Genomic DNA, 27,340 nt, shown 5'->3' on the forward strand with positions numbered 1-27,340 from the left:
TGGTTTTCGAATTTCAGATCGCCTCTTTGTGCTATGGAGTGGGCCAAGGCGGGGCAACATGGCATCTAAGACTACCATTTCTAGGTGGCTCAAGGAGACCATCAATTCGGCCTATTTTTGAGCAGTCAATCTTTGCCAGAGGGTCTTCGGGCTCATTCGACTCATGCTCAAGCTGCTTCCTGGACGGAATATCACTTGATTTCCCTCGAGAAAATTTGTAGAGCGGCTACTTGGAAGTTGTTACATACTTTTGCCAGGCATTATCACCTGGATGACCGGGATTCTGGGACAGCTGGTTTTGGAGAAGGTGTGCTCAGAGCGGGCCTCTCCGGATCCCATCCCAAGTAGGTACAGCTCTGGTACATCCCAGGAGTCTGGACTGATCCGGGTACATACAGGGAAAAGAAAATTAGGTCTTACCTTTGATAATTTTCATTCATGTAGTACCACGGATCAATCCAGAGTCCCGGCCATTGGACATTTGAAGGTAATGGAGAGTCCGCACTGTGTTTTCTTTTTTGTCTCGATAATTCCTTCGGGTTTTTTTCCATCTAGCTCAGGTTCTGTACTCCTATGGGGGTTCATGAGCCAGTTTTCAGGTTGTTAGGTTACTGTATATAGTTAGTTTGGGGTTTTTTGGATCCATTCTGCTTTGACATTAAGTAATACTGCCAGACTGTAGGTGGCACCATCCTATATAAGGCGGAGTTTTTGTTGATAAACTTCTGTCTCCATGTGCTGGGGGGGGGGGGGGGCAAAACCCAGGAGTCTGGACTGATCCATGGTACTACAGGAACGAAAATTATCAAAGGTAAGGCCTAATTTTCTTTTATACCATTGCAGAGTAATATCCTATAAAGCCATAGTACCTTTGTTGGCCAAGTGAAAGTAGCACAGTAATAAGAGATTGACTTGGTAAATACTTGTATTGATTAATTTATACAGTATTTCATATGTCATACAAGACTCTTGTACACATTTCTTCAGAATTTCAAATGCACTTGACCTGACAGAACATCTAAAGAAACCAGCTAAGAAGCTCTCAGCAGGAATGAAAAGAAAGGTATGGTATGGAAATACTAAACTCGCTAGTTAAATGATGATAATATTTTTTTCTCTGAGGACAAACAGGATGGCAGCACTCACTCAGGTTACTTCAGCCGATGGAGCTCTGCACAAAAAACATATGTTTAAGTTTCTAGAACTTTGACTGAGCATCACTGAACATGCCCATGCATGCATAATGTCATGCGTCTACGCAGGATCCCTTCAGTCTGAGTTTTTCAGTGGAGCCCAGTGGTTGTGGTTTCTCATTTTCAAGTTCTCATTGGATTTTTTCACTGCGTTGCTCATAATATTGGCACAGAAGTGCTGAGGGGGTCCTTTAATAGGTAAGAACTAGAAGGTTCCTAAGGTGTCCAGTTAAGGCCAGTTTGGGTGTGGCAGAGAAGGTAAATAGTGAACTAGCTGGGCATTGCAGACTTCTTGAGGCAGCCCCAGAACTAGCTGGGCATTGCAGACTTCTTGAGGCAGCTCCAGAGTGATTTCTCCTTCTGTTCCTGGGCAGATAAGACTCTTAATTTTTCTGTGGTGCTCTTCTGGGGTTAAAAAGACTCTTAACTTTCTGTGGTGCTCTTCTGGGGTTAAAAAGACTCTTAATTTTCTGTGGTGCTCTTCTGGGGTTAAAAAGACTCTTAATTTTCTGTGGTGCTCTTCTGAGGGAAAAAAGAAAAAAAACCAAAAAAAAAAAAACCCTGCTAGTTTTCTTTCACTATTCTATTCTTCTTATTAATTGCTTTGTGCTCCACTAATATCTGCTCCACTAATATCTGCTCTCTGAGCAGTAGAACTGGTGTGTTTTTATACCTTTCTCTAGGTCTGTTATTATACATTAATTGTAATTGTTGCTTGCAAACTGTTATTTTAAAATCCAGTATACCTGCATTTCTATTATTGTATAGCTGTTCTTTAATAATCTGGTTAATATTGGCACAGAAGTGCTATGGGATCATTTAATAGCTAAAGGACTAACAAAGTTCCAGAAAGTGTCCTACTCTATCCAGCTTGTCCCAGGTTCAACTGTTTGTTTCCCTCCCACCCTACCTCTCTACCCACCCACCCCTGGGATTACATTACTAATATAGACTGACTAAATTAGCATTAGCAACAAGATCAATTAGTACATTAACAGCTAAGGACATACCAATCCAAAACTTAACCAATATGAGAACTATCCAATGCAACTGTTGTAGAGCCTTTATTCTGAGGGAAAGCATCTGGAGACTTGGAGCTTGCCCGATCTGTGCACAGCTCTCTTCTTTGAAAACGGAGCTGACTGAGGTTAAAGCTCAATTAGCTTCAATTAAAAGAATTACACCCACATTGCATTACTCAGAAAATAATTCCCCAACACCAAAGAATAACCAGGAGTCAAGAAAAAGAAATACAGTAGACTCAGGTAGGATAACACATGTGTCCCACAGTCACCCATTCTTGACAGATGGGAAGCCAACAAGTATACCCCCCCACTCAATCAGGTCATCAAGTAAATCATTAAAAACCAGGATTACGGTGGGCTCTGGTAGAATTAGACCTGTAACAAGGAGACACACACAGTATCAAATGCAACAAGAACATAAAGCCCTCCCTATATTAACTGAAGAAATTCTAGAGAAAAACATTGACGTGTTACCAGAAAAGAGAAAAAAACAATGCATGCAGAATTTCAAGATCCATAACCAAAAGAAAAAGCTAATTGAGATGGATAACTCTGTCATCAATGGTACAACTGCAAAAGGAAAAAGTAAAGTGAATAACAAATCTCAACTAAAGTCTCATAAGGAGTACAGGAAAAGCAATAACCGTAAAGAGAGTACCTGGAAAGCTATGATTACAAATGCTCATAGTTTGGGAAATAAAATCCCAGATCTGCAGGCCCTAATGACAGAGGCAGAACTGGACATCGTTGCTATCACAGAGACATGGTTCACAGAATCTCATGAATGGGATACAGCAATACCAGGCTATAACTTGTTAAGGAAGGACAGAGTGGATAGAAAAGGGGGAGGTGTGGCTCTTTATGTCCGAAATAATATCCAAGCATCTGAGCTGCAAGGAAGTTGGGGCAAGGAAGAAGCACTATGGGTCGACCTAAAAACAGATGATGGAGCATCCATTTATATTGGAGTGGTTTACAGGCCTCCAAACCAAAAGGAAGAGCTGGACAGAGATCTGGTTGAAGACATCCATAAGATAGGTAAGAAAGGGGAAGTGGTGATCGTTGGTGACTTTAATATGCCAGATGTAGACTGGAAAATCCCATCTGCAGAATCTAAAAACAGTAGAGCAATAGTGGATGCCATGCAAGTATCTCTGTTCAAACAAATGGTATTGGAACCCACGAGAGAAGCAACTATTCTCGACTTAATGCTCAATAATGGAGATATCGTCTCTGATGTCAAGGTGGGCGCCCACCTCAGCACCAGTGATCATCAAACGGTATGGTTTAATATTACTAAAAGAATATGGAAAAGAAGCACAAAGACCAGAGTTTTACAGTTCAAAAACACAGACTTTGAGGAAATGGGGAAGTACCTAGAGGAAGAACTAAATGGATGGGAAAATGAGAGAGATGTGGATCAGCAGTGGACCAATCTGAAAGGAGCAATCGCCAAGGCAACTGCTCTATATGTTAGAAATGTAAAGAAAAGCAAAAGAAAAATGAAACCTATCTGGTTCTCAAAGGAAGTGGCTGACAAAATTAAAGCTAAAAGAACTGCATACAAGAAATACAAAAGATCCCAAAGGGAGGAGCACAAAGAAGAATATCTGATTCAACTGAGGGAGACTAAGAAATTAATCAAGTTGGCAAAAAGTCAAGCGGAAGAGAGGATTGCCAAGGAGATAAAATATGGTGACAAAACATTTTTCAGATACATCAGCGAAAAGAGAAAAGTCCAAAGTGGTATAGTGAAATTGAAAGGTGGAAATGATCAATGTGTGGAGAGAGACGAAGAAATGGCAGAAATATTAAACGAATACTTCAGCTCTGTGTTCACTAAAGAAGACCCTGGAGAAGGACCATCTCTTCACAACAAGAAACTGGAGGGAAGCGGAACAGAGGAAAATCCATTTACAGTAGATAATGTATGGGAAGAGCTAAAGAATCTGAAAGTGGACAAAGCCATGGGGCCTGATGGGATTCATCCAAGGATACTGAGGGAGCTCAGAGATGTGCTGGCGGGACCGCTGTGCAACCTGTTCAATAGATCCCTAGAAACGGGAGTGGTGCCGAGTGATTGGAGAAGAGCGGTGGTGGTCCCGCTCTGGGAACAGAGAGGAGGCTGGTAACTACAGACCAGTTAGCCTCACTTCGGTGGTGGAAAAAGTAATGGAGTCACTGTTGAAAGAGAGAATAGTGAACTATCTACAGTCGGGAGATTTGATGGACCAGAGGCAGCATGGATTCACCAGAGGAAGATCCTGTCAGACAAACCTGATTGACTTTTTTGACTGGGTAACCAAGGAATTGGATCGAGGAAGAGCACTCGATATCATATACTTGGATTTCAGCAAAGCTTTTGATACGGTTCCGCACAGGAGACTGGTGAATAAAACGAGAAGCTTGGGAGTGAGTGCCGAGGTGGTGACCTGGATTGCAAATTGGTTGACGGACAGAAGACAATGTGTGATGGTAAATGGAACCTTCTCTGAAGAGAGAGCGGTTTTAAGTGGTGTACCGCAAGGATCGGTGTTGGGACCGGTCCTGTTCAATATCTTTGTGAGCGACATTGCGGACGGGATAGAAGGTAAGGTTTGTCTTTTTGCGGATGACACAAAGATCTGCAACAGAGTGGACACGCCGGAAGGAGTGGAGAGAATGAGACGAGATCTAAGGAAACTGGAAGATTGGTCGAAGATATGGCAGCTGAGATTCAATGCCAAGAAGTGCAAAGTCATGCATATGGGGAGTGGAAATCCGAATGAACTGTATTCGATGGGCGGGGAAAGGCTGATGTGCACGGAGCAGGAGAGGGACCTTGGGGTGATGGTGTCTAATGATCTGAAATCGGCAAAACAATGCGACAAGGCGATAGCTAAAGCCAGAAGAATGCTGGGCTGCATAGAGAGAGGAATATCGAGTAAGAAAAGGGAAGTGATTATTCCCTTGTACAGGTCCTTGGTGAGGCCTCACCTGGAGTACTGTGTTCAGTTCTGGAGACCGTATCTTCAAAAAGACAAAGACAAGATGGAGGCGGTACAGAGAAGGGCGACCAGGAAGGTGGAGGATCTTCATCGGATGACGTACGAGGAGAGATTGAAGAATCTAAATATGTACACCCTGGAGGAAAGGAGGAGCAGAGGTGACATGATACAGACTTTCAGATACTTGAAAGGTGTTAATGATCAAAAGACAACGACAAACCTTTTCCGTAGGAAAAAAATCACCAGAACCAGGGGTCACGATTTGAAGCTCCAGGGAGGAAGATTCAGAACCAATGTCAGGAAGTATTTCTTCACGGAGAGGGTGGTGGATGCCTGGAATGCCCTTCCTGAGGATGTGGTGAAGACCAGAACTGTGAAGGACTTCAAAGGGGCGTGGGATAAACACTGTGGATCCATAAAGTCAAGAGGCCGCCAATGAAGAGTGGGTGACTCGCCAGAATGAGGGCTACTGCCTGGAGTCAATACCCTTATTAAATAAACATACACATGCTTACTGTGACTCCAACATCGCTCTAAGCTTCAACAGCAAGAGGAAATGTGAAAAAAAGGTTCGCACTCACAAAGAGGGGAGTAGCTGGCTTGTTACGGCGGTTACTACCCCAAATCAAATAAGTCTGATACTTCACTTTCAATGCATATACAGCATAGTTCTCTGATTCAACGGCAGGGGAGAAGAAAAACCAATACTTCACACATCCAGCAGAGCTCTCTGCTTCAACGGCAGGGGAGAAAATGAGGGTTCGCACTCACAAAACGGGGAGTAGCTGGCTTGTTACGGCGGTTACTACCCCAAACCAAATGTGCCTGATACTTCACTTTCGATGCACATCCAGCATGGCTCTCTGCTTCAACGGCATGGGAGAAGACTGATACTTCACGCGTATCCAGCATAGCTCCCTGCTTCAACGGCAGGGGAGAAGAAAAACAACCATTAAGGGCTGTATAACATAGGCTGGGTAAAACAAATAAGCATGGGTGTAGCTTGCTTATTGCGGCGGCTACTACCCCTAACTAATCAAGCTAGATATTTCACTTGGATGCAGCTCCATCACTGCTCTCTACATTAAAACTGGGGGTGGAAGGGAAATAGAACCAAGAGCTAAGAGAAACAGATAAGTATGAGAGAAAAAATGTGTGAAGCTTGCTGGGCAGACTGGATGGGCCATTTGGTCTTCTTCTGCCGTCATTTCTATGTTTCTATGTTTCACTATCTTCCTATAGTGTCCCTAAGTAGGTTTTTCAACGTTTTTCTTAGTTTCCTTTCACGGTCGGTTCCCTTTCGGGTGGCAGTACCCTTGGTGCCTGTCGGCCATCAGTCACTGCCGCCATTGAATTTGACTTAGCGTTCCTTTTATTTTGTGTCACTATATCTTTGGGGTTCCAGCGAAGCCCTCAATGCATGAGGACCATGTTTATCATGGATCCCTATAATACATATGAACAGGATCCATAAATATAAACCAATTCTTTTGATATTCAACCAGACACTTGCAGGGAAACTTGAGATAAAAGGTCCCTCCTAAATCAAGAACTTTCTGTCACAACTGGAGGAACTGCTTCCTCCTGACTTTGGTAGGTCTAGTTACATCTGGGAAGATTTGAATCCTCTTCCCACAAAAGGAAAAATCTTTACATGAAAAATATTTTTGAAAGACCCAATCTTTATCTTTCTCAGCACAAAATGGGACCAAAAAAGTGACCCTCACGGGAATATTGTCAATAGAGGTTAATTGAATACTGGCCAATTCCTCCCTCAGATGGATCAGCTCCATTTTAATTTTAGACAGCTGAAGGCAAAAGGGACAGCCCTTGGTTCTTCAAATGATAGGCCTTGGGACATAAGCACCCCAATTGTTGCATTGAATTAAAGCCATTCTCTCTGCTTAATTACAATCCTAAAGATAAGGTAAAGTATGGTTAGTCCCTAGCAAAGATTTTTAATAGGTATTTGAAATAAAAGTATGAATTATACAATAAAGATTAATAGGCAGAATATGCAAACTAAATTTAACAAGCAATACGACAGTATAAGTTATATCTAGGTTGTAAGGAATTACTAAGTAATTGGGGATGAGATAACTGAAACTAATTATTTAGGAAACCAGGGAAGAGTATATACGAAAGTAATGCCAGGGGTGGGTTGGTAGAGGGGGAGGGAGGGAGGGAAATAAATAATAGCTAGAAGGATTGGCTATCTTTTTTTAATTCGTAGCCCTAGAAAGCAGACAAAATAGCTCTCTTTCAGGTTTCAAGTTCAAATCTACCCCTTTCTAACAGACAAGGCACAATCTTTTGCAAATATAAAACCCTATTACATTAAGCACAGGTAAATAAAATAAAATTGCACTTAGTTTCAGCAAGGCTCTGGCTCATGAAGATCCCAATTCCATACTCTGTCTAATCAAGTATCTACATTGCAGGCATCTGCCTCTTCCTTTGTTAAAGATTGTTTTCTTTTGCATAATAATATAGAGGCTTTAGAAAATGTTCAGAGGGCAAAAAATGTATGTTTTCTTAATTTTCAAGTTGCAAGATTGCTTTCACCCTATGAATTGTTTAAAAAATATATTCATGAGATTTAGATTATCCCCCTGATAAAGAAATGGCTATTTCAAAAAATGTTTATTTTCCTAGTTAAAAGATATTAGAAAAGAAGGACAAATGGATACTTTAACTTTAACGATAGTTAGTTCAAATATTTTAGAGTTGAACTAACCTTTTAGATTTGAACTAACCTTTTCCTTCCCATAGTACAGTCTTAACCAAGTCACAAGAGGAAGCAAAATACTCCAGAAGGAGCATGTGGCTTTGGCTGCACGCTAGAGGCAGCATACCACTGGGATGCCATTCTTATGCATCCTAGTTACTGCTTGATGATGTTAGCTCAAGGCACGGATGATGGGGCAGGAGGGAAACCTCCCACTGCACAACCAGCTGGAAACAGCCCTCCTCCAATGAGGATAAATCTCTCTCTTCCCCTCTGTGTGCAGGGCTGGGACACTGCTCTTATTCGTCCCGTGACTGCTTGATGACGTCAGCTCGGGGCATGGACGATGGGGCAGGAGGGAAAGCTTCCACTGCACCACCAGCTAAAAACAGTCCTCCTCCGACAGCAGTAAATCTCTCTCTTTTCCCCAAAACTCTTGACCTTTCTGAAGATTTATCTCATGTTGTCTTAGCTTCTAGAAAAATCCTCAAAAATTAAGGAGTAACTAGTGTCAAGTAGAAAGACTTAATGACTAGTCTACAACAACCGTTGTTTATTCATATACATCTCCTCTATCTCTTAATTTTTATTAATCTCAAAAACATTAATAAAATAATTTTTGTGAGAGGGAAGACCTCAATATTGGTAAGATATCTGATTAACCAGAATCTTAATACCCAGTCGTTGCAGTCATAGGTCTTACCACCTCTTGTTTTTTCTTTAAAATGCCTTCATTCCTGATTCATATTCATTTCTTTCTTTCTTTCTTTAAAAACTCTTCTATACCATCGTTAAGTTAGATCACCATCACAAACGTTTACAGAAAGGCACAATAAAGAAAAACTATAATTGGTATAGATTACAAATTAAGCATGTGCCATCATAGTACGGTAACATATTTTTAATATGGTAAACTATGTGTTAAGTTAAGCCTATATTTTGGTTAGGAAACTGTTAAGCGGTTCAAATCTAATGTTAATATGCATTTGTAGGTAAAAAACAAAACTGAATGCTTGATGCGTCCTTATCTATCAACTGTTTTTCTCCTTCTCTTTGTCTTTATAAAAAACTTGTTTAAAGAGTCAGATTTTCAGGTTAAGTTTTGAATAGTTTTAAATTTCTCTGCAGCCTTATTTTTAGTGGCATGGAGTTCCACAGGACAGGTCCAGCCAGCAACAGTGGTCTCTCCCTTACTTGAGTGAGGCATGCTGATTTAACAGAGGGGACAGTTAGTAGAGCCTTATTAGCAGATCTCAGGTTTCTGTGCGGAAACCTTTACATTTAATTTAATCCTGCCACTCTCCGTATACCCTTGATTTTTTTTTTATTAATTCTTGTGTAAATCACAATCGAATGGTACACATCTCAATCCGATGAAATAACATGAGATTATAACACTAGATTTAAAACAACCGGAGACTTGAGTATCTTGCCAGCGACTGTAGTTCAGTTGTGATGCCCAACATATAATTTAATTTGAAGCGGAGACATACACGTCTTCATCACATGCTAAATGTTGATCTTGAACCCGACATATAAATCACTATGCATTTATCTTTTATTTTATTTTGCGCCTTAATGGTGTTTCTGTTTCTGTACACCAAATGCTTTTTCAAGATGCTGAATTTCCTTAGCTGCCAACATTGTCAACGTTCAAACGCTGCATCAAGGCAGATTAATTATGTTGGCAACCTTCCATCCACCAGAAAGTCCTATGGATTGAAGAAGAGGAAGTTTGCTGTGTGGTGTGAGCAAAGGTGCCTTAGATCCCGTCTCCTGCTCAACCCAAAAACTGCTTTACTACCTTCTACATCTTTCTGACACTGGGGTCTTAAGACCAACTTGGTCAGGGTTCACCTTAGTGCAATTGGTGCATATCATCACCATGTAGAAGGTAAGCCCATCTCTATACATTCGGGATCTGCTTCATTTAAAGCCTCCCATAAGAACTTCTGCTGTGTTATGGGATCTCAACTGATGAAAGCTCCTTTTGAGCCACAGCGCTTCTGTGACCTGAAGTACCTAACCTGGAAGGTCATATTTTTGGTGGCAGTAATTTCAGGGTGCAGAGTCAGTGAGCTTCAGGCCTCTGTGAGTTATTCACCTTACACCATGTTTTTTCATAATAGGGTGGTCTTGCGTACACACCCTAAGTTTTTTCCCTAAAGTGGTGTCAGAATTCCTTCTTGATCCAACTTTTTCCCCCAGGCCTCATGCTCACCAAAGTGAACAAGCCTTGCACAGTTTGGACTGCAGGAGAGCCTTGGCCTTCTATCTGGAGTGGACAGAAGCCAAAGAAGGTCCACTCAGTTTTTTATTTCAATCGAAGTATGCTGGGGATTGCCATTGCCAAGCAGATGCTCTCCAGTTGACTAGCAGACTGCATCTCCTTCTGTTATGTTCAGGCAGGCTTGAATCTAGTAGGCCATGTCAAGGCTTATTCCATCTAAGCCATGGCAGCATCTATGGCTCACTTGGGATCAGTTCACTTGGAAGTGATATGCAAGGCTGCAAACGTGAAATTCTGGACACTCATCCACATTTGGACAGGGATAGCCGACGCAATAGCAGGTTTGGTCAGTCTGCGTTCTGGAACTTGTTTGAGGTGCAGAACCCAACTCTATTCCCGTCTAGGGCCTGTTCTTTTAGTTCCAGGCTGCCCCCTTTTAAGATATGTACTGTAAAAAAAAAAAAAAAAAAAGCCTGTTGCCAACAAAATCATTGTTATGGTTGTTGTCTCTTTGGCACTGTTTTTGTTGTTCCCTATTTTGTTGGGGGCTGTCTGTAGCTAGGGATTTACTTGTGTGAAGACTGCCATCCTGCTTGCCTTCCGAGAAAGCAGAGTTGCTTACCTGTGACAGGTGTTCTCCGAAGACAGCAGGATGTCAATCCTCACAAGACCCGCCTACCTCCCTGTGGAGTTGGGTCTCCATTTCATGGTTTATTCTTTAATTAATTATGGACATGAGGAAAATGTATGCTTGGGTATGCTCATTAAGGCTCAGTCAAAGTTCTAGAAACTTTGATATAACTTTTCTGTGCCGGGCTCCATCGGATGATATCATCTGTGTGTGAGCATTGATATCCTGCTTTCCTCGGAGAACGCCTACTGATAAGCAACTCTGCTTTCTGTTGTCAAGTATAATTCTACTTACTTTGTTTCTTTCCTTCCTAGTTATGTTTTGCACTAAGCATCCTGGGAAATCCTCAAATCATGCTGTTAGATGAGCCATCAACTGGCATGGATCCTAGAGCCAAGCAACAGATGTGGTGAGATGTTTAGACTCTGAGCTTCTGTGTGTGAATGTGCAGATGGTACATTTATAGCAGGATGCTTTGAAACAATATTAATTGAAGATCTTTATTCCATGCTGTCCCATTTGCCTTCTATTTTCTATGTTAGTCCTGGCTAAATTTGGTTGAATGTGTGTACTTCTTCGTCTTCTTTGTCATTATGCAGCCCTTGTGTTCTGAGCCATTATATCATTGGCTTATAAGGGTTAAAACTGAAAGCAGATGATCAGAATGTGTTTCAAAATATGTGACTATATTATCGTATTCATTTCCATATACATGCATAATGCAGTTACAGTAAATCTACACTGGGGTAGATATTCAAAACATAGCTGGTTATCTAAGTTAGCCGGATGGACTTATCTGACTAACTTTGATGGGATATTCAGCTGCGCGATTATGCAGCTGAATATCCCCAGATAAATCCCTATTTAGCTGGATAAGTAAGTTTAGTCCTGCTATCAAGCAGTAACCTAGACAGATAACTTATCCAGCTAAGCTCAATATCACTACTTAGCTGGATAGCTTATTCGGCTAAGTAGCGCTGCCTTGTTATGCCCACTGCCTGCTCACAAGTTATCCAGCTAAAGACAGTCTGATAAGTTACTTGAACTTTCCCTGTACTGAACTTTCCCTGTACGTACCCGGATCAGTCCAGACCATGGGTTGAGCCTCCTGTCCAGCAAGTGGAGACAGACTAAAACTGAAATGGTATCCTATATGAGGACAGAGCCTATCCTGTAACCCTTCAGTATTTGTCTGTCTCCAGCAGGTGGAACAGCTCACCCTGTGGTTCCCTGTTTACCGTATTCTCTGTCCCTTTGGGGATTCTTTCTACTTTTTCTTCTAACGCTATCTGGATCAAGCAAAAAAATAAAAATAGAGCTTGTGTGAACTTTGTGGATCGCTTCCACAGGAGACAGTTCCTGTCTCCTTGCTCTTGCGGGGGCCTAGGGGGCTTTGCCCCTTGTTTTATATAGCCTAGGCTCCCTATTCCCGGTGGTCCTCGGCTGCAGGGGTGGATATTGGTGTTGCCAGTCACTCCCCCTGTTCAGCATCTCTCTCTCTCTCTCCCTCTCCCTCCATAAATTTCTCCCTTCACTGGGCTGAATCTTTTTCTAAGGCTACCTGCTGGGATCCTTTCCCTGTCTTGTCAAAAAAAAAAAAAAAGGGAGAATACAAATAATAAAGGGAGAAAGTTCTTTACCTTACTTTTAAAGTTTTACAGCCTCTGAGAGAGTTTAGGAGCATGCAGACTTCAGTCTCTGCCTCTGCTCTGCAGCCCCGGAAGCCCAGCTGATTTTAAGTGCTGCTCCTCCCCCACATTGGAGCCATGCCGAGAATCCCCACTGTGTCTGGCTTATGGGGATTCCTCCTAGTCTCTCTAGAGAGGGACTTTGTTCTCGCTGTTTACCGGGGGGGGGGGTTCCTCAGATGTCCCGATGCCCTCAGGAACCCCATCCAGACCTTCTAAATGTTTGGCCACGCTGTTCCTGGGCCGTCAAACCGCAGGAACGGCGAACATTTTAGGTTTTTCTGCTGCTTCATTTTCAGAGCAGCCTGAGCGCAGGACCCGATTTTTTTAGAGCCCCCCCAATTTGAGTCCCACGCACTCCCCCCTTGCAGGTCCTGAACCCCCAAATCCCCCCCCCCCCAGGGGCGATAGACCCGGTTTTTCAACTGATTTTGTGCTTTTGTTGCACAAATCTTACTTCGCAAGTTTACAAGAGGAGGCGGACCCCCCCTCCTGCCCCCCCCCCCGGCTAAGGGCCCTCAGCTCCCTGTTCCTCCCTCTCCTGCAACTCTGGGCGGGCAGGGGGCGGTGTGGGTCCCTGTGGTTCCGGGGACTCCTCCCCCTCCTCCCCCCCCCCCCCCCCCGCCGGACCCCTCCCCCCGGCCCCCTGCCTTCCCAGGACCCGGATCAGGATCCTGACTCAGCTGACGTCCCTCCCCCCCTGGAGGGGGACAACCCCCGGGTCCTCCACCTCTTTTGTAGGGAGGAACTGGAGCCTCTTCTTCCCTTCATCTCCCAAGAATTGGGGATTGATTGTCCCCCAGTGGACGAGTTTTCGGCGGCAATGCCGGCTTCCTCGGACCCGGTCCTGGCGGGGCTCAGGGCTCTGCCGTGCTCTTTTCCTTTCCACCCTATGCACAAACTAATGCTCCTCAGGGAATGGCAGGCCCCCGAGTTGGGTCTTCGGGTTGGGATGACCATGGAAAAGCTTTATCCCCTCCCGGAGGAGTGTTTAGATTTATTGAAGCTGCCTAAGGTACTCTTCTGTGACAGCGGTCACTAAACATACCACTATCCCGGGGATGGGGGCTACAGCCTTGAGAGATGTCCAAGATCGTAAGCTGGAATCCCATCTCAAGTGCATTTTTTAAATCCTGGCCTTGGGTGTTCGGGCGTCGATTTGCAGCAGTCTCATGCAGCGGGCAAGTGTTAGGTGGGTCCAACAATTACTCAGCACCCAAGACCTCCCACCTGCAGAGGCAGAGCAGGCTGACAGGTTAGAAGGCACTATAGCTTATGGGGCGGATGCCCTATACGGTTTGTTCCGCGTGCAGGCAAAGGTAATGGCTTCGGCGGTCTCGGCCAGACGGCTCCTCTGGCTCCGACACTGGGCGGCTGATTCATCTTCCAAGGCACAGCTGAGTACTCTCCCTTTCTTTGGGGAGGACCTGGAGCAGCTTATTAAGTCCTTGGGGGAAAACAAGGTTCATAAGTTGCCTGAGGACCGCCCGAAACAGGCTAGATCCTTTTTCCCTACTCGTACCCGCTTCAGGGGCCAACGTAGATATCAGCCGAGAGCGAGGGGGGCCTTCTCTAGGGGAACTTCCTCTAGGTCCCAGTCCTGGCCCCAGTCCTTTCGAGGACGTCGGCCCTTCCGAGATACCGCCCCCCATCATCCCGTGCCCAAGCCCACCTTCCAATGAGAATCCGCCAGTCCATCCCTCCGTTCCCAACTTAGGTGGTCATTTGTCGCTGTTCGTGGAGGAATGGGCCAAAATCACATCGGACCAGTGGGTCCTTGAAACCATAGACAAAGGCTACACCTTAGAGTTTGCGCGCGACATCCTGGACCTATATATGGTCTCTCCGTGCGGCCACCGGAAGCAGCCCATTGTGACTCAGACTCTTACCAGGCTCCAGAGACTGGTGGCCATCATCCCAGTTCCGGTGTCAGAACAGGGAGCAGGCCAATATTCTATCTACTTCGTGGTCCCAAAGAAGGACGACTCTTTCCGTCCCATCCTGGATCTCAAGAGGGTCAATCGGGCCCTCAGAGTGCCCCATTTCCGGATGGAAACCCTTCGGGCAGTGATAGCGGCGATCCATCCCGGAGAATTTTTGGCCTCTCTCGATCTGACGGAGGCCTACCTGCACATATTGATCCGTGCCGATCATTAGAGATTTCTCCGATTCCACATCCTGGGTCAACACTTCCAATTCCGGGCCCTGCCCTTCGGTCTTGCCATGGCACCACGCACGTTTTCCAAGGTGATGGAGGTGGTGGCGGCGGCCCTTCGGAAGGACGGGGTGCTGGTTCACCCGTACTTGGACGATTGGTTAATCCGAGCCAAGTCGGAGACCCTATGTCATCAAGTGGTGGAACGAGTACTTTCTCTTCTCTCATCCCTAGGATGGATCGTCAATTTTTCCAAGAGCAATCTCCATCCGACCCAGGTCTTGGAGTTTCTGGGGGCTCGCTTCGATACCCACGTCGGCAAGGTTTTTCTGCCAGACTCGAGAGCTTTCAAGCTGATGGATCAGGTTCAGAGCTTCTTCTCCATGCCTCTTCCCACGGATTGGGATTATCTGTAGGTTCCCTTACAGAGGGCTTTGCTGACCCATTCGCAGCCGGTATTGGAACAGTTTCAGATGCAGCTCCCGCTTTCCATCTCTACCATCAGCGACTTTCAATGGTGGCTTTCTCTCAAGCAACTCCTTCGTGGAATGTCCCTTCGGACCCCGCAGTGGATGGTAGTCACGACGGATACCAGCCTTTCCGGTTGGGGTGCAGTTTGTCAGTCCCAGACCACGCAGGGGCGCTGGTCCCCAACTCAGTCTCGCTGGCACATCAACCGCCTGGAGACTCGTGCAGTTCGCCTGGCGCTCAAGGCGTTCCTCCCACTACTTTGGCGACGAGCAGTCCGGGTGCTCTTGGACAACTCTACCACCGTGGCATACATCAATTGCCAGGGGTCCACCAGGAGTCGGCTGGTGGCCCTCAAAGCAAGTCGACTCCTCGCGTGGGCGGAGTGACACCTGGACTGCCTTGCAGCGTCTCACATTGCGGGCAATGAGAATGTTCAAGCCGACTTCTTGAGTCGTCAACGTCTCTGCCGTCGGATGACGCCATGGCCCTAATCGTCAGCAGGTGGGGTCCCCCGCACCTAGACTTGATGGCAACCCTGACCAACGCGAAGGCTCCCCGGTTCTTCAGCCGCCGGAGGGAACACTGCTCGGAAGGGGTGGATGCTCTGGCCCTTACGTGGCCGCGCGGCGTTCTTCTGTACATATTTCCTCCCTGGCCCCTCATAGGGAGAGTGCTCAGATGGATAGAGCTTCACAGCGGTCCGGTCATCCTCGTGGCTCCCGAGTGGCCTTGCAGGCCGTGGTTCGCGGACCTAGTCAATCTCGCGTCAGACGGTTCCCTCCGCCTCGGACATCTTCAATACCTTCTCCGCCAAGGTCCCATATTTTTCGACCAGGTGGATTGCTTTTGTCTTGCGGCTTGGCTTTTGAACGGCGAAGGTTGAGATGGAGGGGATATGCCACGGACGTTATTTACACTATTTTGCGGGCTCGCAAAACTTCTACATCCCTCGCCTATGTCCAGGTCTGGAAGGTCTTTGAGATGGTCTGCGAGGAAGTGGGCGTTACGGCACGTTCGGCTTCAGTCTCGCTAGTCCTCTCTTTTCTCCAATGTGGCCTCTCTAAGGATTTCTCCTTTGGCTCGCTCAGTGTACGGGTGTCTGCCCTAGGTTCTCTCTTGGGAAGCCTTGAAGGCCACGCGATTGCGTCTCATCCGGATGTTGTCCGTTTTCTCAAAGGGGTCAAACATTTGAAGCCACTGTTGCGCCCCCTTGTCCCTCGTGGAGTTTGAATCTAGTCCTCCGGTATCTTTGTCAGGCTCCCTTTGAGCCCCTTCGCCGGTCTACCCTTAAGGATTTGATGCTGAAGGCCGTGTTTTTGGTTTCTATTTGCTCCTCTAGACGAGTGTCTGAGATCCAAGCGTTGTCTTGCCGTGAGCCCTTCCTCGGACCCTGGGGTCTCTGTTAAGACGGTCCCGTCATTCCTCCCGAAGGTTGTGTCTTCTTTTCATATCAACCAGTCGGTGGAGCTCCCCACGTTTTCTCCTACGGACATTGTGAGTTCCAGTGGGGAGGATCTCCGCCATTTAGATGTAAAACTCGTTCTCATGCGTTATCTGGAGGTGACTAATGACTTTCGAGTTTCGGATCATCTCTTCATCTTATGGAGTGGCCCCAACCGGGGCAACCAGGCCTCTAAGACTACGATATCTCGCTGGTTGAAGGAAGCAATCTTGTCGGCCTACATCTGTCAGGGACGTCCGGTCCCGGAGGGTCTCAAGGCCCATTCCTTGCGCTCTCAGGCGGCTTCCTGGGCGGAAAGCCAATCAGTCTCCCCGCAGGAGATATGCAGGGCTGCTACTTGGAAGTCTCTGCATACTTTTGCTAGACATTACCGCCTGGATGTTCAGGCACCAGTGTTTGGGTCCTTTGGGCGGCAGGTACTTCGAGTGGAACTGTCAAGGTCCCACCCTGTCTAGGGAAGCTTTGGTTCATCCCATGGTCTGGACTGATCCGGGTACATACAGGGAAAGGAAAATTAGTTCTTACCTGTTAATTTTCGTTCCTGTAGTACCACGGATCAGTCCAGACGCCCTTCCCTTTCTTGTCTTCCTGTCCGCTGGAAAATCCTTATTCTATCCCTCCAATACTGTGTCCTCTGTTCTATGTGTTCCTTAATAGGAGGCACTGGAAGCATCTATGTGATGATTGTGGACGTTTAAGCAAGAGTGCCCATGCACAGAGTTCATTCGCTGTTTCTCTTGTTTCAAATTTTCAGAGTTCTCTTGTTGTTTGCTCGAGTTCTTCTGTTACTTGCTTGTTCCATGATGTTTAGTTCTCTGCTTTGACAATAGTTATACTGAAGGGCTACAAGGTAGGCTCTGTCCATATATAGGATACCCTTTCAGTTTTAGTCTGTCTCCACCTGCTGGACAGGAGGCTCAACCCATGGTCTGGACTGATCCGTGGTACTACAGGAACGAAAATTAACAGGTAAGAACTAATTTTCCTTAGCTGGATATTTTAGCGGCCACCACTTAGCCAGATAAGTTCTACTTATCTGGCTAAGTGGTGGCCGCTAAGATCCATAAGATGAAGAGATGATCCGAAACTCGAAAGTCATTAGTCACCTCCAGATAACGCATGAGAACGAGTTTTACATCTAAACGGCGGAGATAAGTTCTACTTATCTGGCTAAGTGCCTTTTGATTTTTAGCAATAAAATAATTTTTACCCACATTTAAAATAGGTAATATCAATGGCCAGGTGGATTGAGTTTTTAAGCTGTCAGGCATCTGAACTGTGAGAGTGGGAGTGCAGCTATTTATCCCAGGACAAGCAGGATGCTAGTCCTCACATATGGGGTGACGTCACTGAACGGAGCCCAGGCGGGAAAACTTTCTGTCAAAGTTTCTAGAAACTTTTGACTGGCCCAGTGAGGCCACTGAGCATGCCCAGCATGCTATGATATTCTCTGCCACAGGTGTCTCTCTTCAGTCTTCGTTTTTCCGCGCTGCAGCTAGCATCGCGGGTCTGGAGCCATTGAGTTTTTTACCTCAACTGTTACTCGACTTAATAGTCGTGATATTGACATTCTCTGTCACAGAAAATCTCTTGGGATTTTTTCTTGCCGGCCGGTAAGTAACCCAGTCAAAAAATTTGATTTCGGAGATCTTAAAAAATTCTCCTCAGTCAAATCGACGGCCGTCGATTTCACGATGTCCACAGGATTTAAAAAATGCCCTGTGTGTACGAGAAAAATGTCTCTTACAGACCCGCACACCGAATGTGTGGTGTGTCTAGGAGATAAACATGACGTTCATAACTGTCCACAATGCGCGGAGATGACTCCAAAAACCAGGAAAACCAGGCTCGAAAAAATGGAGCATTTATTCAGCCTGCAACTGATACCTTCTCCATCACAGTCATCGAAGTCGTCTCCGGCTGGAGCGACTAAGTGCATAGTCCTTAAAAAACCTCGCCCGGGACCATCGGGGGATCACTCGTCCCCTTCATCGTCCTCGACGTTGACGAAATCGATAGAAAAATCAAAGTCGAAACATCGACACCGTCATCGAAGCCCCTCGTTGTCCGACCCGGCTTCCCAGGAACCCTCGACAGCGAAGCGGCCTAGACATCAGGAAACCTCGGCGTCTTCAACGCCTCGGCCTACCTCGACTCCATTGCCGACACCAGAGCCAACACAGGAACTTGTGCTTCAGCCTACGCCACCGCTCTCAACCGCTCTGCTTCCAACGGTTGTGCGGCCGGAATTGTCGGATTTAATCCGACAAGCGATATCACAGGCTCTGAAGGAACAACTTACCATACCGACTTCATTGTCGATGCCGATGTTTTCTACATCGATGCCGGCAAACTTGCCGATGCCGGTGGGCACACCGATGCCGGGGTCATTTTTGACTCCGACGGTTCAAAGAGATTCGACGTCGACACCAAAAATCATTTACGTCATCGACGTCGATATACGCTCAAATCCCAGCTAATTCATCGATACCGATAGCTTCGATGTTACCGCCATCGATGGAATCGACACCGAGAGCATTAGCCTCGACAACTACATCGAGGCCACCTATCCTTTCATCGATAACAACAGTACAAGAGGATAGTGACCCTCAGGAGTTAGCACTCTTTCAACGACTATTGCAAAAATATCAAAAAGTTGTCGACACAACTCCTCAGAGAACCATGGAGGACACTCCTCCCATGATTTCCATCGATTACCCTTTACCTGGACCATCAGGTATTTCCAAAAATATAAGAAAAACCCCAAGAACCACCTATCAAGAACCGGATGAAGAAGATTCTTGGGATGATCAAAGGTCAAGTACCTCTTCTGAGGACTTCATGTCCGAACCCTCACCTCCTGAAGTAAGGAAAAGATCCCCGCCTGAGGACTTATCCTTTTCAAGTTTTGTCCAAGATATGGCTGATACAATACCATTTAAGCTCTCATCAGAAGAGGATTCGAGACAACATACCCTAGAGGTGCTGCAGTTCGTGGACCCACCAAAACAAGTTCTGGCAATCCTCATCCATGCACGGTTCCAGTAGTCAACAAACGTGTAGACACTACCTACCTGGTGCAGCAGGCACCAGGCTTTCAAAAGGCACAGTTGCCACATCAATCTGTGGTAGTAGAATCTGCCCAGAAAAAATCTAAAAGGGTACGTCCACATTCTTCAGCTCCTCCAGGGAAGGATCATCGTTTTCTGGACTCCCTAGGCAGAAAAGTGTACCAAGGTGCACTTTTATCTTCCAGAATCTCTGCCTATCAACTGTATATGACACAGTATCAAAGGGATCTCTGGAAGCAAATGGAACACTTCACCAATTCTCTCCCAGAACAATTCCAAGAATCTGCGCAAACCATCATTGCCAAAGGCCTGGAGGCTGGGAAACATGAGGTAAGGGCTGCTTATGACAATTTTGACACAGCCTCAAGAACAGCAGCAGCTGGCATTACAGCACGAAGATGGGCCTGGTTGAAGGCATCAGATCTCAGACCTGAAGTGCAGGACAAGCTTGTAGATCTGCCATGCCGTGGAGATAATTTGTTTGGGGAAAAAGTGCAGGATGCTGTCCAACAACTTAAGGATCACACGGAGACCTTAAGACAGCTGTCACAATTACCTCAAGAACCAACAAATCAGGCCCCTAGACGTTTTCCTCGCAGAGAACCTAGGCGTCCATACTACAGGCCAAGAAGGTACTACAATCAACCTACTAGGGCTAGACCTTCTAGGCCTACCCAGCGCTCTCAGGCCAGGCAACCAAGAACAACTCGTACCCAGCCTCCTCCACAGACTGGTCCAGCTACGGGTTTTTGAACACAAATCCAGAGATCAGACCCACCCTCCTAAACCCCAAACAACACATACCAGTGGGAGGAAGAATTTCCTATATCCACTCCAATTGGGAAAAGATAACAACAGACCAATGGGTACTTTCCATTGTAACTCAAGGTTACAAACTAAATTGTCTCACAATTCCTCCAGAATTCCCACCGACTTCCTACCCACAACAAAATTCCCAAATAATTCAATTACAAATAGAATTATCCACCCTCCTGACAGCCAGGGCCATTCAACCAGTGCCCAGTTCTCAGCAGGGCAGAGGATTCTACTCCAGATATTTCCTCATTCCAAAGAAAACTGGAGGCCTACGTCCCATCCTCGACCTCAGAAATCTCAACAAATTTCTAAAGAAAGAAAAGTTCAGGATGGTTTCCCTAGGCACAATGCTCCCACTTCTTCAAGCAGGAGATTGGCTCTGTTCTCTGGATCTTCAAGATGCTTACGCCCATATACCAATATACCCTCCTCATCGCAAGTATCTGCGCTTCAACATTACCAATACAGAGTACTGCCATTTGGACTAGCTTCTGCTCCCAGAGTCTTCACCAAATGTCTGGCAGTAATAGCACACCTACACAAAAAAGGTGTACATGTTTTCCCATATCTGGACGATTGGCTCATCAGAAGCCAATCTCAAACAGGAGCAATACAGTCTCTCAACCAAACTATTGCTCTACTGCACTCAATGGGATTTCTCATCAATTATCCAAAATCACATCTAACTCCAAACCATCTCCTACAATTCATAGGAGCGGATTTAAACACCAACCTCTCAAGGGCATTTCTACCAGAAGATCGAGCAAACACACTGTCTCTATTGGCAAGCTCGATTTACTCCAAGAAACAAGCAACAGCTCATCAGTTTCTAACATTACTAGGCCACATGGCATCCACAGTTCATGTCACTCCTATGGCAAGACTGGCCATGAGGGTAACTCAATGGACTTTAAGATCACAATGGATCCAAGCCATTCAACCACTTTATTCTCCAATTCAAGTAACCCACCAACTACGTTCTTCTCTACTGTGGTGGGTGAACAAGGACAATTTGTGCAAGGGCCTACCCTTTCAACAATCAGTTCCACAAATAACTCTGACTACAGATGCATCCACCTTGGGTTTGGGGGCTCACATAGGGAATCTCCAAACACAAGGAACATGGACAAAGCTCGAAGCAACATTTCAAATCAATTTCCTGGAACTTCGAGCTATACGTTATGCTCTGCATGCCTTCAAGGACTGCCTTACAAACAAGACTGTGCTGATCCAAACAGATAACACAGTAGCCATGTGGTACATCAACAAACAAGGAGGGACAGGTTCGTACCTCTTTTGTCAAGAGGCAGCTCAGATATGGGGTTGGGCCTTGAACAACTCCATGTTTCTCAAGGCCACTTACCTAGCAGGCATTCACAATGTAGTGGCGGACAGACTCAGTCGTCAATTCCAACCACACGAATGGTCCCTGGATCCCACAATAGTGACCTGGATATTTCAACGTTTTGGACAACCAACAGTAGACCTCTTTGCATCACATCTGAATCACAAAGTGGACAACTACTGTTGCCTATACAACCTGAACAACAAGCCATCCAAGGACGCATTTGCTCGCCCTTGGAACTCAGGCCTGTTATATGCGTATCCTCCGATACCACTCATAACCAAGACTCTAGTGAAGCTACAACAGGACAAGGGGACCATGATACTCATAGCCCCATACTGGCCTCGACAGGTATGGTTTCCCACACTGCTAGACCTCTCAGTCAGGGATCCAATTCGCCTGGGAGTAGCTCCCACTCTCATAACTCAGGATCAGGGTCGGTTGCGACATCCCAACCTTCAATCCCTATCACTGACAGCTTGGATGTTGAAAGCTTGATCTTACAACCACTCAATCTTTCATCCAACATATCCCAAATTCTTATAGCTTCACGTAAACCTTCCACAAGAAAGAACTATGCTTCCAAATGGAAGAGATACACTTTGTGGTGCAAGCAAAATGACATCAATCCTTTCACTTGCCCTACAAAATCTTTACTAGACTACTTGTACCATCTTTCAGAATCAGGTCTACAGACTTCATCTGTAAGAGTACATTTAAGTGCAATTTCAGCTTACCATAACAAGGTAGGAGATACACCTATCTCTACACAACCTCTTGTCAGCAGGTTTATGAGAGGTTTAATTCACCTAAAACCACCAATTAGACACCCAGTCACATAATGGGATCTAAATTTAGTTTTAACTAGACTCATGCGTTCTCCTTTTGAACCCATAGATTCCAGTGGCCTAAAATTTCTTACATGGAAAACTATCTTCCTCATAGCCATTACATCAGCTAGAAGAGTTAGTGAGTTACAAGCGCTTGTCACATATGAACCCTACACTAAGTTCTTACATGACAGAGTGGTTCTCCGTACTCATCCAAAATTCCTTCCTAAGGTAGTTACGGACTTCCACTTAAACCAATCTATAGTTTTACCCACATTCTTTCCAAGGCCTCACTCTCACCAAGGGGAAAGAGCCTTACACACCTTAGATTGCAAGCGTACTCTGTTTTTCTACTTAAACCGCACTGCAGTTCACAGGAAATCCAATCAGCTTTTTGTTTCCTATGACCCAAACAAACCAGGTAAAGCAGTGGGTAAACATACTCTATCCAACTGGTTAGCAGATTGCATACAGTTTTGCTATGAAAAAGCAGGCCTTCCTCTCCAAGGGCGAGTAAAGGCACATTCAGTAAGAGCAATGTCAACCTCAGTAGCACACTGTCGTTCAGTGCCAATCCTTGACATATGTAAAGCTGCAACATGGAGTTCACTTCACACTTTTGCAGCTCATTACTGTTTGGACAAGCAAGGAAGACAAGATTCCGCCTATGGACAATCTGTCTTAAAGAACTTGTTTCCAGCTTAAACCCAACTCCTTCTACATCCAATATTCTGTGATCTTCGGCTGACTCATTCGACAACAATACTTCACTACAAAATGACTCAGCCTCTAGCTTGCTAATCACCCATATGTGAGGACTAGCATCCTGCTTGTCCTGGGATAAAGCAAAATTGCTTACCTTGTAATAGGTGTTATCCCAGGACAGCAGGATGTAGTCCTCACAGAACCCACCCGCCACCCCGCAGAGTTGGGCCTTCTATTTTTATTATTCTTTTTGCTAATGCATAGCTACATACTAGACTGAAGAGAGACACCTGTGGCAGAGAATATCATAGCATGCTGGGCATGCTCAGTGGCCTCACTGGGCCAGTCAAAAGTTTCTAGAAACTTTGACAGAAAGTTTTCCCGCCTGGGCTCCGTTCAGTGACGTCACCCCATATGTGAGGACTACATCCTGCTGTCCTGGGATAACACCTATTACAAGGTAAGCAATTTTGCTATATTCTGTCCTTTAACAGGAGTGAGCAAAAGGCAATCTAGCCCTTGGTTTATTTTTTACTCCTGCTGTCTCTGGGACTTTAGACCCTCCCTCCCAGCCTCTCCTCACCCAGCCACCCTTGGGTCTACCTTTCTTTAATAGCTAACACATAGCTAATAATCATACAAAAACTAAATTAGGTTCACCAAGAATAAGTGATTTTTTTCCATTTAGATCACCTCTCTCGGGTTCTCAAGTGATTGTAAGCCTTTCTTATTCCCCATGTCTCCAATTTATTTTCTCTTCCTGATGCTAATCCTCAATAATATTCCCTGCTGCAAACCACAACTACTGTCAAAACCAACCTCCCGTATCCCTACATTCTCTTTATCACTTGCCTTTCTGTCATCTGCACTGTCTACTGATCTTGAACTTCAAAGTTATCTTCCCTTCATACTGCCATTTCCACTGTCCCTGACACCATCTCATCCTAGTCGCTATCAATATACCTCAACCTATCTTTTCCGTATTCTCCTGCTCCTCCTACTTTCAGCTGGGGATATCAATCTAATTCTAGCCCTTCAAGGCAACTTTCACCCCATCGTGCCATATCAAGCTGTAATCCCTCTTCTTTCTCATGCTCCCTGTGGAATACAAACACTTATCTCCAAGAAGCTTGCCTTTATTCATGACCTTTTTACCTCTCATTCTCTTCATCTCCTTGCCTTAACGGAGACCTGGCTTTCCCCTAAGGATGCTGCTTCAGTTGCTGCTCTCCTGTCATGGTGGTTATCTCTTCTCCCCCACATCTCGCTCGGAAGGCCATGTTAGTGGTGTTTGACTGCTTCTCTTCCTCTCCTCTAGATTTCAACCCCTTCTCCTACCTCAGTCCCACTCTTTTTCTTCCTTTAAAACCCATTCCATCCGCCTATTAATTCTACTACTTTCCAGGTATCTGTCATCTATCAACCCCCAATAAATCTCCCTCCTCCTTTCTCACTGAATTTGATTCCTGGCTTTCCTTTTCATTACCCATCTTCCCCTTCCCTTATCCTTGGTGACTTTAATCTCCATGTTGTTGACCCTTCTCCTCTGCCTCAAAACTCCTTTCTTTAACCTCTTCATTTGATCTCCAACTATGCTCTACCACTCCTACTCACCAGCTTGACCACTGCTTTGACCTAGTCTCTGCTTTCAACTGCTGTTCTCCCAGACTTCTTTACCTCAGTTCTTTCAATTTCAGACTATCAACTGATAACTTTCTCACTAAACCAATCTGCCCCACAGACTTGTCCTGTCACCATCTACATTTTTAGGAATCTCCAAGGCTGTTGAGCTGTCTTTCTTCTCTACTTCTGTGTCATCTCTCCTTTCCTCCACAATATTGTTTGAATCTGTTACAAAGCAGTTTCTTTTTCCAGCACTTTACCTTCTTCAGCTTTAGACTCTCTAGCTCCTTCTCTTAACATCCTGTAAGGCGCACTAAACTCCAGCCTTGGCTCACTCCTAGAATTTGCTACCTATGTTCCTGCGCCTGCTGTGCAGAACATCTCTGGTTAAAATCATGTGCCCATACAAACTTCATACAATTCAAATTCATGTTGACCACTTTCCAGTCTGCTATTGCACTTGCCAGACAAGACAACTATGTCCATCTGACAAATTATCTTACATCCAGCCCTCACTGATTCTTTGCCACACTCAATTCCTTCCTCAAACGTCCCTCACCTCTCTCCTCCCCTTCACTTTCTGCCCATATTATAGCTAACTACTTACATGACCAGATTCACAAAATTAGACTTCTCAGCCAGGTCATTACCTGCCTCTTCCCACTTCTTTCCTCTACCCTTCCCCTAGTCTCTGCCACTCTCTCCTCCTTTTCTTTTTTTTCTACCTCCATACTCACTTCCTTTTCTTCTGACCACCCAGTTTCTCAGCTCCATCTCCACTGCAGTCATCCCTTTTGTCTGTCACATCTTCAATTTCTTAGGATACGGCAGGGTGGATCCAAAACCAGTGGATTATGAACCTCTACCAGCAGTTGGAGACAGAGCAAAGCTGACATCATGGTAAATTTACCCCTGTACAGACATCAGCCTGCCAGAATTCTTCATCTATAGCAGATGGTAGACATGCATCTCCCTACTGGGGATTGCTTAAAAAAAAAATTAAAGGAGAAAAGAAGGAGGAAAATTATACATCCCCTCTCCTGTGGTGATACCGTATTGTCCCTCCCTCAGTTGAGAATTCCTGAGGTGATATCCTTGGATCCCTCCATCAGATGAATGCCTTGGTCCAGTAGCTGGTTTTCAGCCGGCATGGACTTACAGTTGAAAATAAAAAAGGCAGCGAGTGCAGGAAGCAGAGTGCTTCAGTGAATGTCCTCGCCGTCTCCTCTCCGCAGCCAGTGACCAACCTTGTACTCAGCCGGATGGGCTGAGCTTAGCTAAAGAATTAAAAAGAAAAAAGGAAGGAAGAGAGAAGAAGGGGAGTTAAGTAGGTATTTCTCTCCACTCTGGTCTCCATGCTCGGCGCGCCAATCCGATTTTGTTCCCGCCTCTGAGGAAGCTATGGGGATGTGGGCAGCTTGGTGTATTGAGCAGCCTTTTTAGCTAGGCCCTACTCTCAGGCTTGAGTTCGCCGCGTGGTAGGCTGTGGCGGCGTTTTCATGCGTTTTTTTTGTGCATTAGACTGCCCTCTTCAGTTATGATGGTTCTTGCTTGTTTACACAGCTGTGCATCTAGTTGTGCGTCCAGTTTGTGTGCCTAGTTGGGCGCCTACTTGGGCGCTTAGGGGTACCTGCCTGGATGCTTGGTTGTGCACGCACACACATGCGTGCCCTTATTTATGCGCATTGTCTGAGCGTCCTGGTGGGAGCTCAGTTTTGTGTGCTTATTGGGGGCACTGTGTTGAGCGCCTAATTTTTGGGCGCATATATTTTGGGTGTATTTTTTTTGCAGCGCTAACCAGCTGGGCACTCTCTTATACCTATCCTCACATTTCTGACATATGCCGAATTGTTACTAGTTGTCTATACACGTTTCAATATGTTCGTTATGAATGCGTTTTATGTATGATGTTGGTTACATTGTAAACCGGAGTGAAGGCAGCCTGCTATACTTCAGTATATAAAAGAATCTAAATAAATAAATAAATGTTTGTCAGACCCCTGTTAGAGCGTTCTGACAACCTGATGTTGCCAATAGCAAAGAAGCCTAAGCACCTTGCCCTTTATGCTGCTTGCCATATTCGTGCATCTCAGCTTGGTATTCCCTCTGACTTGTGTCAGCACTGTTTGGAGGCTCAGGCAGAATTGCCTCTGTCTGATTTTACGAAGTCCAGTTCTTCCCATCTTGAGGCGGGAATAGAAAAAGAACTGTCAGAGGTGTCGCCTGATTTTGGGGCTCCCCTAACTCTTTCCTCAGCAGGGGAAGATAGTTCAGTGGGTGCAGGTCCAACGCCCCCTGGTTTTGGCATGGATCCCTCTGCCTTTTCTTGAGTGCAATTTTTTCAAGGACTGCAGTCTTTTCTTCAGGCCCAGTCCTCTGC

General features: G+C 45.5%; 1 protein-coding gene across 2 annotated transcripts in view; it reads left to right on the forward strand.

The window, feature by feature from the left end:
- Window positions 1–27,340, forward strand: part of LOC115081790 (ATP-binding cassette sub-family A member 5-like) — a 230,039-nt gene that overhangs the window by 151,527 nt on the left and 51,172 nt on the right. For both annotated transcript variants that reach the window (XR_003853873.1, XM_029586163.1), the window contains exons 10-11: window positions 988–1,063; window positions 11,109–11,203. Coding sequence is in view for 1 of the 2 variants with exons in the window: in XM_029586163.1 (XP_029442023.1) it covers window positions 988–1,063; window positions 11,109–11,203 (171 nt within the window). In the remaining variant the exon portion in view is untranslated. The remainder of the gene's footprint in view (window positions 1–987; window positions 1,064–11,108; window positions 11,204–27,340) is intronic.

This window comes from Rhinatrema bivittatum, unplaced genomic scaffold (assembly GCF_901001135.1).
Source record: "Rhinatrema bivittatum unplaced genomic scaffold, aRhiBiv1.1, whole genome shotgun sequence".
NCBI lineage: Eukaryota > Metazoa > Chordata > Amphibia > Gymnophiona > Rhinatrematidae > Rhinatrema > Rhinatrema bivittatum.